A 13,042-nucleotide genomic window follows, 5' to 3' on the forward strand; every position below is an offset into this window, starting at 1 on the left:
TTGTTCAAGCTGTGCACAACATTCAAAGCAACCAGCTACAGCATCTTTGCAAAACTGGGACTGGCCAATCGAACCATGGAAACGTATACATATAGATTTCGCAGGACCCTTCATGAACAAAATGTTCTTAATTGTTATTGATTCACATTCTAAGTGGTTAGAAGTTAAAATCATGAACACAATCACTGCAAATGATACCATTATAGAACTTAAGGAAATATTTTCAACTCATGGATTACCAGATCAAATTGTTTCAGATAACGGGCCTAGTTTCACAGCTCATGAGTTTAAACTGTTTTGTGTAGCAAATGGTATTGAGCATATAACCACATCACCCTATCATCCTGCTGGGAATGGTTTGGCTGAAAGAGCAGTAGGAATATTCAAAACCGCTATGGTAAAAATGAGTACCGGTAACAAATGTTCTCTCAGAGAAAGAGTAAACAGGTTCTTAGCCAAATACCGCACAACTCCTCATATAACAACAGGTGTTGCACCATGCAAATTGCTATGTGGTAGGAAAATTAAAACTCATCTTGACCTACTACATCCAACTGTTCAAAGGTCTGTTTCCCAACATCAACATACACAAAAAGTAAATCATGACAGAACATCCATTGAAAGAGAATTTGGAGTTAATGATAATGTGTATCTAAGAAATTATGGGAGAAGGGAAAAATGGATACCAGGTCAAATTGTTCAATGTCCAGGACCTGTGTCTTATAAAGTAAAAACAAATGATGGACGTATTGTCCGTAGACATGCAGACCAGTTAAAAATAACTTGTGCAGATAATAAGTGTGAATCTGTCAATCCCACCAAATCTGAACAGTTCACACCAACTCAGTTTGTTCCACAACCAAGTTCTGTTGATATGACTGAACCAAGTTGTCTAGAGTCAGAAAATGTAAATTCTGGAATTAATGATTTAGATCCTAGACCTCCTGAGATAGAGAATCCATATGGTCAGAATCTTGAGTCACCAAATCAAAAGCCACTGAGAAGGTCAAGCAGGACAATCAAAGTCCCAAATAAGTTAGACCTATGATTTTAAAGGTCAAAAGGACTTTGACATCATTGTTTTGTATTTTAATTATGTTGTAACATATTGTGCATTGTTTGTAAGGATGTAATCTACCATAGTGTTCATGTTACAATATAATTGGTGATTTTAGGATACTGTAAATTGTTCTATTGAGAGATGTGTTGTGTTTACTAAGGGTAAAGGGATGTAATATAGTGAGACTTGTGAAGTCAAGGGAACTCACTCTTCTTGTATTAGTATTATATTTATACTGTTATCTTGAGTGATGTCCCTTATATGTATATATATATATTTGTGTCTCGTGACTTCCGCTCTCTCTCGTTTCCATCATGTAGTTGAGGCCAATAAACGTTTTATATACAATCACATGCTTCTATCGTCAATCTATTACAACTGGATTTTTATTAATTGTATGGGACAAATACATTCTAGCAGGATAAGTTACATTTTTCAGTACTTTTAATTTTTAAAATTGTATCATTGACCAGCTACATAGAAAACTTAAAGTTGGCAGAGCACCAGAAAAAACAGACTAAAGCATTGTCAGGAGGGACAAAAAGGAAGGTGAGTTTTATTTTGGAAAAAGTCAATGTTTAAAAAATAATTTCAAATCATCTCATGTTCATCTATTTTCCCCCAATAATAAAATTAATTATTTTTACTAGTTGAGCTACATTCTAAGCATACTTGGATCACCCCAATTAGTTTTATTGGACGAACCATCAACTGGCATGGACCCTCAATCTAAACGGTTTTTATGGTAAAGGTTTTACATGATTCCTTTGTAGGGTTTTAAATAAATGGTTCAAACTATGTTTAAATTTAATTTTTATCTTACATATTTGATAACTTCTTTAATTAATCAACTTACAGGGGTATGTGCCAGTACATATCTTCAAACTAATTTTTTATGAATTTTCAAATTGTGGGTCCATTAAAAACACTAGTTTTAATGCCCCAAAATTAAGTGTTTTGAATGGACACAAATTTTGAAAGTTCATAATAAATTATTTTGAAGACCTGCACTTAATACTTTAAAAGTAAAACTGATCTAATGATGGTAGATCAGCAAGTTACATAATACATTTTGTTTAATCTTAAAACTATTAAATACTATTAATCCATAACATATTTTTTTGTCTTTTCCTATAAGATTTACCATTTTAGTCAAATGGTTGTTTGATGATTAACTAATTTTTATTTGTCAACCTATTTTAGGGACACAATAAGCTCCAGTTTTAAAAACACAAACAGGGGAGCTATACTGACAACACATTATATGGAAGAGGCTGATGCCCTGTGTGGACGTGTGGGCATCATGGTCAATGGTCAGCTTGAGTAAGTCTAGACAATTTTTCTGTTGTAAGAAATTACTTAAGATTTTTTCTCATTACTCTTAATTTGAGCAAGTAGTCTATTTTTTTATGTGCAAAAAGGTTACTTGCAATTTTTTCTGAATGTTTGCTAAAATGTTTATTTCACCTTGTTAATCAAGACAATTGTTCCTATAGCATCAGTTTAATATCATCATTACTTAACCAATGATAATTGAATTACCTCATCTCACAATCCTATGATGATAAATATTTTAATACTGTACTAGAGCCCGTCTTTAGATGATGAATGTATTACTACTGTACTTGCTATTCATTTGCTGATGTGAGATAATCCCAATTTCTTTTTATTAAATAAATAACAATTTGTTATTTTCTAACCCAAAAGATGCCTGGGCTCCACCCAACACTTAAAGAACAAATATGGCAGTGGATACATTTTGGAAGTCAAGCTGGAAAATAACAATGTATCAGACATTGAGTCAAAGATGGATGATCTGGAAAATCACTTGAAAATGTTATTCCCAGGTGAAAGATTCTGTCAAGTAGTACACCGATACCTAGCGCAATGATATTGACATTATGGAAGTACAACATATTTTCTAACATAGTTTTAAAATTAAACAGAAATGTCCTTTGTAGCTGTTTTTTGCTACATTTTTATTTCAAATCTTTTTGTAAAAATGTTATCAACTTCTTTTTCAAAGTTTTATTTTATATTTTTATTAAAAAAATGTCTATTAATTCATTTGTATAATTTTGTCACTTGCCTTGGGGGTTAAACTCTATGTGTTGTCTGGTTTATAAACAAATAAACGAGCTATAATTAATAAATAAGTTACAGTAAATAAATATGGTATAATAAATAAATAACTTTAAGTTGGTTTTAATCTATCTAGGATAAGATAACGAAATAAAAATTAAATAAGAGATAGTGCCTTATAAAAATAATAATTGATTATTTTTGGATTTAATAACAGATCTATTTTACAGGTCTACAAAATGTTGAAAGGTTTCAAGAAAGAGCCCAGTATTCTATACCCAAAGATGATGTGCAAAATTTAGGCGAAACATTTGGTCATCTTGAAAGTTGTAAGACAATTGTTTGATATTTTTTATTTGTCCAGTTAAACATAAAGTTTGTTTAAAGACAGAAAATCAAACATGATATTAATTACAAAATAGTTTTTTAAAGTGAAATTTATAGTGAATAGTGAAATATAATAAAAATATGTGTTGTGTTACAGGTAGATCTACCCATGGGTTGGAAGAATACAACTTCAGCCAAAGTACATTGGAGCAGGTACACATATAATTTTTTTTAAATTTCAGTTATGTGTCTTCTACAGAAAAATTAACATTTTAGCATTATACTATTTTTTATTCAAACACATATTTTAATAGCATTTTTTCCTGTCATATTGTAATATACAACATGTGGAGTAGAGACGTCATGAGGGGGGGGGGGGGGGGAGTAGGGGATGCGGACTGCACCAGGTGACACCATTTAGGGGGGTGACACCAAGGCAAAAGTAACAAGATATTTATATAGAAAAAAGGGGAGGTGTGAAACCAACTAGATTTAAATGTTGCAAAATTTGCCTGAAAAAAAGTTTTTCTTGAGAGTTATAATAACTGATAGGTCAATCTACGTCTGCAGTGGGAGATGTATACATATATATATATATCTAAATATATATATATATAGAATTTTTGTGGGTGGGGGTGACACCATTAGTTGCCGCATCAGGTGACACCTGACCTAGTGACGCCACTGATGTGGAGATTCATCCACTGAGTTGTCAATATTTGTATACCCTCACTTCCCCTTCTTGTCAATGTAATAAATGGGTGACCCCTTATTTGTGGGATTAGTTTTTATGGAAGTGTTAAGTTATTTTATATATATTTTACTATACTTAAGTACAATACAGCCTTTAATTAAATTTTAATTAATTTTACTGTACACATTTATATATAGATCAGTATTTTATAACTATACTTTTTTTAGAAAAAAAATAAGAGATGCAATATTTCATTAGTCGTTAATTTGTTTTGGCAGGTTTTCCTGTATTTTGCCAAACTTCAAATGGAGGAAGATGAAGTTAACACCTGTGATAGACCCCGTCAATTGACAAATAGAAATGAGCCAGTCAGTCTTTGACCAGCTATTGTGTTGAGCCAACACAAATAATTTTTTTTACGTCATGTAAAATTTATATTTATTTATGTTAAGTTTTAAATGAATGTTGCTCAGTGCCTTTAACTTTGGTCTTTATTTTATTTCTTGTAAGCTATGCATAACTAAATACATTGTGCTATTTCACCTAGTTGCATACATTGATAAAAAAACTAAATTTCAAGTCCCTGGTTGAGATTTTAATTTAGGCTTCCATTATATCTCTATAGCATGACACTAATAGTAGTTCTGTATTGCACACACAATACCTTAGGTACGCAGGCTAATTATTTAAAATTCAGATAGAAAAGTCAAGTTTATGTGTTTTTTTTTTAGTGATAGCAGTACCATGATTATAATTGTTTACCTTGCTTGTAATTTATTAAAACATTTATTTTAAATAAAAGTAAGTGAAAAAAAAATCATTGGTGATTTTCATTTTAAATTCTCTTACTTTTGTAAAGTAAAGTTTAAAAAACATTAGTCTTAACCAGGGGTCTCCAAACTTTTCAGTCCGAGGGCTGGATTAACTATCAAATTTCAGTTCGGGGGCCAGTTTCTTCCAGGCATGTCTTTGATTTTTCTGGGCAAAGTTCCTCAGCCATCACCAACTAACGATTTTTCCTTGGACAAAAAGATCTCCGCGGGCCGGATGAGGGGACTTCGAGGGCCGCAACCGGCCCGCGGGCCGTAGTTTGGAGACCCCTGGAACAATTATATAATATTTTGAACTCTGTATGTTTAATAGCTTTAAAAGCTTCGCATATGAATTTTTTCTATTTCTTTTTTCTTTTTATGCTACCACTGTTAATATAATAATTTTTATAGTCATTTTTGACTGCGTTTAAAGCCAGCATCATGTTGCCAGTGTGGGTAATTTTGATGGTTTACAGGCTACAGATAGTCCTAGTCTGATATTTATTTATATTTGAGAAATAATCTTTTGCTTTTTAAATGTGCCAAATACATTGAAACATATTTTGTTCACAGGTTTACTGATTTTATTTTTACAATCACTAGTCTCATATAGATCTATATACCCGTATATATATTGTTTTAAAAAAGGCTATTTACTTCTATTTTTATCAGCTGGGGTATTTGTCAATTTTTGTTGTGGGATCTCACTTTTTGTTCTGACCCCTTGTTCTTTTAGTTGCTAAAATACATATCTATATTTTATAAACAATATTGTAACCTTAAGATGTATCCTACATTTTTCAGTTATTAAAAAATGTGTGACTATCATTGTCTTTGACTATTTATTTTACTGTTTGACTGTTACTTCTTTTAAGAAATTTGATTATTTATTTCAACTATCTAAAGCCAGCAGCAAATATTAATTATTTAAAATGATTTAGCCTATTTGCTATGAAAACTTTTGAAGAAAAAAAAACATGCTGAACTCCTTCTCCCCCACCCCCCCCCCCCCTTCCACTTTCTTATATTTGTTTGAATGGTCACAATTTAGTCTCATAAATGTCAATCACGTGGGGGGGGGGGGGATGTTAGATGATGTGTTACCTGGAAAGTAGTAAAGATGTTGTTGGATTTATTAGTTCACTATTCTAGTCAGGGTTTCTTTCAGACATTACTCTCCGCACAGAGCTTCTCTTCAAGGGCATAGTTAAATTTTTCGAGGATAGGGAAGTGGCAGATACTTGTTAATATTTATAGTTATTATACTTATAGACTAGTAAGTTTATTTCAGGGGGGTGGGGGGTGGACGTGACAACCCCCCCCCCCTAAAGAGATAACTGAAATGACGTCACACTCGAAGGGGGAGGGGGTGAGTAATTTTGTGACGGTATGTGATGAGGGGGTTCAGATGGTATGACGTCACACGTTTGCAATATAAAAAAACAATGTTAGTAATAGAATTTTTAACTATTTCGCGTTTTAGAAAAGTGTTTTAATAAATTGTAATAGAAATTGATTAAAATAGTAAAATACTCAATGTTGACTGAGTTCAGACAAGGTTTTGGAAAAATATCAATGTTTTAAGAAAAATTCAACTGCAAGTTTGAGTGGGTTATAGGGGGGGGGATGGTGGAGTCTGGCTTTTTGTGACGATGTGTGACGGAGGGGGGGGGGGGGGATTGTCCAAAAAAGCGTGATGTCATTTATGGATGACCATAAATAATGTTTGTGATTCACCAGACTGATCCGAGCAATGTCTTTGTACTGCCAAAATGGATTTGATAGTGCTTACTTTTTAACACATTAAATTAAGCAATGTCGAAATGAGAAATTGACAAACATTTTTTTTACTTAGGCCTAGAGCAAATTAAAAAATACTCAATACTTTTAAGATCTAGAATCTAGATCTAGAATCTAGATTCTATTTGTTTAAAAAAAAAACAAAGAATTTCGTATGCACTTTTAAATCTGTTTTTCTGATTTGGTTAGTTGAAGGAAAAACTACAGCCCACATCCAAACAAACGAAAATCTGCGCACCGTACCAAACAAACAAAGATTAAGATTTATTTCTAGATCTAAATCTAAATAATTACTTAAGTCTACTACTACACACATAGTACATAGATCTACTACTTATTGGGTAATATAATATGTCGTTTTATTTTTTAGGTAGATCTATGTAAAATCAGCCAAGTAATGTGAAAAAATCTATTCCGCGACTAGATCTAGATCTAGTAATGTGAAAAACCGGTGACTCTTATTCTTAATAATAGCCTTACTCTTAAAGTTTAAACTTAAAGTTTAAAGTAATAAAGAAAGAGTAAGAGTCTTACTCTTACTCTTTATTCTTTAAATTTTAATAATTTAGTTAGTCTCATAAAAATTCAATTTTCTTCAAATTATAAAAAGAATAGCATATAATTGTAGAGCTTTAAAAATGCAATCCAACAGTACCAATTTTATTAATTTAGCATAATCGGTTGATTAAATATAATTTTTTTAGTGTCGCAAATAAAATATATAGAAACGCGACCAAAAACGCAGGTAAAAAGTCAAATTCACTTGTTTTAAAGCTAGTAAGCAAGAAAAGACATGATTCTTTCTTACTATTGAAATCAGTTTGCTTATACCTACATTTTTTTACACCAAGGTGAAAGTAAATAGTTTATATAAATTTATAAAATGCCATTTATATAATTTATTGTATGTTTTGTGATGAATTTTCAATTGGAAAATACCGCATTTGGAAGCAGAAAGGTAAATTCTACAGAACAGATGTTGTTTGGAATGTTATAGATTATAGATCTAGGCCTATATCAAAATGTTTGTTTAATAAAATTCAATTAGAGTCCACCCATTTCTGATGGGTACCTGATATACATTGGGGAAATTAAAGGTAAAAAGTAAAGGCGGCTGTGAATATCGCTGACCACACGGACAATCACTTCATATGCCGAGGTCAAGAAACATGAACTCTACTTCATCTGCCAAATAGATTGCTTTGTCTACAGAGGAATCTTAATTAATGTTTACAGGGGCCTAATAAAATTGAGTTATGTTTGTAAAAACATTAGGCCTAAGCTTTAAAAACTTATTTTGGTCAATATCGGAAAAAATAAAAATCTTTTCGACTAAATGGGTTGAAAAAAGCTTTGAATTTGTTTCATTGTTTGTTATTATATCTTGTAGTATTTGGAATTGAAGCTTTCTTTCTTAATTACAAGTTGTATTAATTTCAAACCTTAATGTTATTTCTTTTTAATTCAGTATTAGCCTAAATGTAAGGTAGGCTACAGAATTCAGATATTACCTATGGTTTTGTGATTTTTTATATGTTTATAACATTTGTGTTTATGAAATGACCTAATGAAGTTATCAAGCAAACTGTTTTATTATTATTTTAATAGGCATGCAAGTTATAAGTACAAAATATAGATATCTAATCACTAGATCTAGGTCTAAGTTTAAGAAAAAACTACCAAAAGGGTTTGAAATACTTAAATATAGTACTAAAAGTAGCTATGTTTTGAAAAAAAAATATCTTAAACTGGAGACATTCAACTTAAAAGTCATTATAAAAACTCCACGATCTAGATTTATTTCTAGATCTCTAGTAGGAATACAGATTTAGAGGCTTTCCCATCAGTATCAATGTACTATCTTAGCTATGTGGGAGGTCAGTACGAGTTCACTGGGAAAAAAATCGGAACTGCCGTAGGGGGGTGGGTTTAGTGCGCAAATGCTCCTGACCGATTGCCAAAAGGTACAGAAATTCTAAAGATACATTTTAAAAGAAAAATGGACGGCTGAACTGCAGTTATCAAAATATCTGTGTAAGTAGAAGTATAAATAATAATATTTTACACAAATATAGCTGTCTTTTGCTAAATCTAGCTCAATTTCCACGAAAATCGCATCCGGTCGCAATAATTTTTATATCAGCTTGTCGGCCATTCAACAATCTATCACGTGTAGCAGACGCCAAACAGATTTACCCGTATGGTATTGCGCGAATGCTATTTTTAGCAACAGTGCCGAGACGCGATCGAAAAAAACGAACTAGAAAGTGGCCATAAAAAAGCGGGTCAGGGGAGGTAATTCAACTCGCGTTATGAGACTAGCTAAATAATTATTTCACATTTTGAGGAGGATTTATGTTTTGAAAAATACAAAAATGTTTCCTTGTTTCATTTATGTACCTGTTTTTAAACAATTGAATTAAAAATTTTCAGTAATAAATGAAGACTAGAGATGTTTCCAACAATGCAACCATGCTCATTTACTATAGCAGTGTCAAATATTACAGATAAATGAATAATAAACCTAAATCAATGGCTAAATAAATAGTAAATATATCAATATATATAGTTTGAATAGGCTAGAAATTAACTTTAATATTTAAACAGCAGTGTTTGCGAGCAAGATTTGCTACTATATAGTACAGGGGTCTCCTAACTTTTCAGTCCGAGGGCCGCATTAACTATCAAATTTCAGTTCGGGGGCCAGTTTTTTCCAGGCATGTCTTTGATTTTTTCACCAACAAACGTTTTTTCCGTGGACAAAAAGATCTCCGCGGGCCGGATAAGAGGACCTCGCGGGCCGCATCCGGCCAGCGGGCCGTAGTTTGGAGACCCCTGATATAGTATATAAACTGCACATTACATTACTAGCCTCGGAAGATTTTTACCCACCTAAAACATTAGATTACCACTTAGACCTATTGTTATGTTAATATTATTTATAGGGCCTAGTACTAATCAATTAAATTTGTCAATTATGACTGAGCACAGTATAATCTAAATTCTAAATAATATTAAATTATTTACTGTATCTCTATTCTCTATCATATAAAGATTATTTGAATAAAAATAATGTCATTTAGGTATGGGTATCAATAACAATCCTGTCAGTTGAAAATATAAATATTCTTTTCCATCTTAGTTCAAGCAGATTGGTGTGTCAGCAGTAGAATCTATAAGGTTAATGATGGCCAGTTTTTGTAAACAGCTCAAAGCCTTTCTATAGAGGAATATTTACTTAAGTAAAGAAATCCCATTGTGCTGCGCCAGGTAAGATTTAAAATTAAAAACTGCGTCTCGCAATTTCCCCAACTTCCTTCAGAGTGACATTTTGTTATGACATCTGAAGAATGAAGCATTATTACACCTGCAGAGTGACACTTTGTTATGATGACATCTGAAGGGTGAAGCATTATTACACCTGCAGAGTGACACATTGCTATGACACCTGTTTTGTTATAGACCTAGTAAACAGCAATTTGTACCATCCAGTAAGGCTGTGTACAAGGCCTCCCCCTAGGACTACTCAACTACTCCAAAGAATAACAAAACTATGTTCCACCACTCCACAGTAACACTATCCCTTATTACGCTGTTATCACAGAAACAGGTGAACTTTATTTGATGAGATCAATACCCAATATAACATCTTAAAGACCAGCGGTGGTCTGTATACTGCTGTTTTAGTTTACTCTAACACCATCTTTAGTCTAAGAAGATAACTGAGTCTCAATACTACTTATCTGATGGTGTACTGTTTTTAACTAAATTAATATAAGTTCCTTTGGTCTGTTAGTTGACTCTTTATAATCTGGGGGTAATTGTCTAAAATAGCATGACATCATTTACAGATTACCTCTTGTAGCTAAAAGCTGCAAGGCAATTTACACATTGGTCAACTACAATCCTCAAACCGCTATGCTTGTCCCTAGTTAACAGGGATATTGTGCAGTTCATAGCTCTTTAAAACTATTGTTACATTTTCATATGGCTGTTAAAAGAAATTACCAATATTTTGAGCTTTTGTAGTTTCATTTTCACTCTCCATATTACATCTTTGTTACTGTTTTCATATTAGTTATATGGAAGTTATTCTTATATTTGAAATATCATTTTTAAAAAATAGATACTAGAATCTAACCAAGATTTATGTAACTTTGCATGTTGTTCTAGATAACTGGAATCTAACAGCCACTCCTGCAGTAACCATGGCTAGCTTTTGGCAGCAACTGAAAGCCTTGTTATGGAGGAATATCTTACTTAAAAAAAGAAAAAAGTCCATGCTTTTTCAGGTAAATGTTTATATTTTTACTAATTTTAATTTACTTTTGACTCAATCCCTTTAAGACCCTGATGTGCAAAGGGCTGCAACTACACCTCTCATCCGGACTCTATTTTGGGCAGCTCTCTTTCATTGAGCATATGTAAATTTAGCAGCCCATGGTTCTCCTTCCTCTTTCTTTATGGGATTTTCTTGTCTCCTGGGGTTAACTTCATCTCAGGGAGTGCTTGATCCATCCATATTTGTGGGCTTAAAATTTAATATCCATGTCAATCAGTAGGACATTTTATATGCCATCTCATTTAGAATTATTTACATTAATTTTTTATTAATTTTGTGAAATATCTACTACAAAGTGATTTTATGTATAAGTTCTCTTTTTATTAATAAAATTATTTGATATATTTTTTTTTGTAGTAAAATTAACGCCTATTTTATTGAAAATGTCTTTTATAAAAAATTTTCAGGAATTTTTCTACCCTGTTTATTTTGTTGCGATCCTTGCCATAGTGAAAAGAGCAATCAAGCCCGACGTAAAGCCAGCCATGACTTTTCCTGTCAACAACCTTACAGACCTAAGGTTTAATAATGCATTTAATTTGAAACATGACATCTATGTTGTACCAAACACAGCGCAGGTAACTATTGAGAATTTTATGGATTTTTCTCACTGAAATATTTCAAATAAAAAAATAAGGGCTGGAGAATGAAAACTATAAATTTCTCCAACGAACTGTTTCCAGTAAAATATTTAAGTCCTGGAGAGTGAGAATTTTATGAACTTCTATATTGATAGGGATCAATTTATAGTTAGAAAGTATGGGGACTGATGAATGAGAATTTTATGAATGTATTTAAATATTTCTGATCAAGTTATATTGGGCTAACCACTACCATAGATCACTGGATTCTTTCCAAAATAAGTTCCCTGAGAAGAATAAAAGGCATCCATTAAATATTTGCTTTAATTATCAGAGGAAAATAAATCTGTATTTTCTGTCTCACTGATATTTTAACTCAACAGTTAAAAGGTTGATTGAATTGTCTGCTTTTAGACATTAATGTATGCCATTGCTGGTATTTTGGAATAATTTCTTTTTATTATTATTTGTTATTCAGGAAGGGACAACTTATTGCTTTTTAAAAATGTGTTTCTTGCTGTTTTAAACCAAACAGCTATATGAGCTATTTCCATGAAAATAAATTTGTTACAGTTAAAAAACTGGATGGCTGACATAGTTACTCAGCTGCCTGGAAACTTGAGTTACCAAATGTTTGCAACTGTAGAAGAGGCTGAGACTGCATACAGACACAACAGCTCCAGTGTTTTAGCTGGAATAATTTTCAGCTATAAAAATAACAAATACTCGTATGCTCTGAGGGTTGGCTATCACCCAGCTAACACAGTATGTAATACCAGGGTCGGCCCAACCTTGGCCCAATGTACTTATCTTGGCCAAACACTGGACAAGCTTACGCCAGGGTGCAGCCAAGATTTGTACATGCTTGCATCCCTTGATACCTTGATATTTAACCGTTTTTACCTTGGCTGCCAAGATTACACTGATTTATGTATTCACTGCAGAAATTTTAGTTAAATATACTTGTTAAACTTAATATATGTTAACTAAAATAAGCTATCTTTTAATATTATGCTCTAATTTAAACATAGTATTAATAACAAACTACGTAGCATGTGTTAAACATTTTGTTAAACTTTTTAAAAGTGTGTGCTCTACTGCCGCCGGCCCCTCTCGCCCATTGTCCCTTTGTTCACATTTCTTCACATTCCTTCCTATTGTTCGCAAGCCAGCATCCCGGTCCTTCGCCATTTTTCTTAACAAAAGACTTTGTGCCCAGTCACAGTAAAACAGGTAGGCCTACTGCAGCCATTTTAGTTCAACAGTGAGAAGTAGTATAACTTTATTTATGCAGAATCTGGAAAACTCGTATTTTTTTGTTGGAAACTGTATATGTCATTAAAT

At 32.4% G+C, this 13,042-nt stretch overlaps 2 protein-coding genes across 2 annotated transcripts in view; both read left to right on the top strand.

Annotated features, from left to right (window-relative positions):
* LOC131928997 (ABC-type organic anion transporter ABCA8B) overlaps window positions 1–4,982 on the top strand; it is a 77,293-nt gene extending 72,311 nt beyond the window's left edge. Inside the window, exons 33-36 of the mRNA XM_059285184.1 lie at window positions 2,768–2,907; window positions 3,373–3,471; window positions 3,627–3,682; window positions 4,442–4,982. Coding sequence (XP_059141167.1) covers window positions 2,768–2,907; window positions 3,373–3,471; window positions 3,627–3,682; window positions 4,442–4,543 — 397 coding nt within the window. The 3' untranslated portion in view covers window positions 4,544–4,982. The remainder of the gene's footprint in view (window positions 1–2,767; window positions 2,908–3,372; window positions 3,472–3,626; window positions 3,683–4,441) is intronic.
* A 2,072-nt stretch (window positions 4,983–7,054) lies between these two features.
* On the top strand, window positions 7,055–13,039 carry LOC131928999 (ABC transporter A family member 10-like). The gene is made up of 5 exons (XM_059285190.1): window positions 7,055–7,116; window positions 9,918–10,045; window positions 10,949–11,067; window positions 11,525–11,695; window positions 12,272–13,039. Exons 3-5 carry the CDS (start codon window positions 10,984–10,986, stop codon window positions 12,653–12,655), a joined length of 639 nt encoding a protein of 212 aa, XP_059141173.1. The 5' UTR covers window positions 7,055–7,116; window positions 9,918–10,045; window positions 10,949–10,983; the 3' UTR covers window positions 12,656–13,039.
* The last annotated feature ends 3 nt before the right edge of the window (window positions 13,040–13,042 follow it).

This window comes from Physella acuta, unplaced genomic scaffold (genome assembly GCF_028476545.2).
Source record: "Physella acuta isolate Inbredline_101_S28 unplaced genomic scaffold, ASM2847654v3 ptg001582l, whole genome shotgun sequence".
In the NCBI taxonomy this organism is placed as follows: domain Eukaryota; kingdom Metazoa; phylum Mollusca; class Gastropoda; family Physidae; genus Physella; species Physella acuta.

Coding starts and splice junctions, on each gene's coding strand:
- LOC131928999 (XM_059285190.1), top strand. CDS start 10,984: ATGGCTAGCTTTTGGCAGCAACTGAAAGCCTTGTTATGGAGGAATATC. Junction 11,068..11,524: donor AAAAGTCCATGCTTTTTCAG/GTAAATGTTTAT, acceptor AAAAATTTTCAG/GAATTTTTCTACCCTGTTTA. Junction 11,696..12,271: donor TTGTACCAAACACAGCGCAG/GTAACTATTGAG, acceptor AATTTGTTACAG/TTAAAAAACTGGATGGCTGA.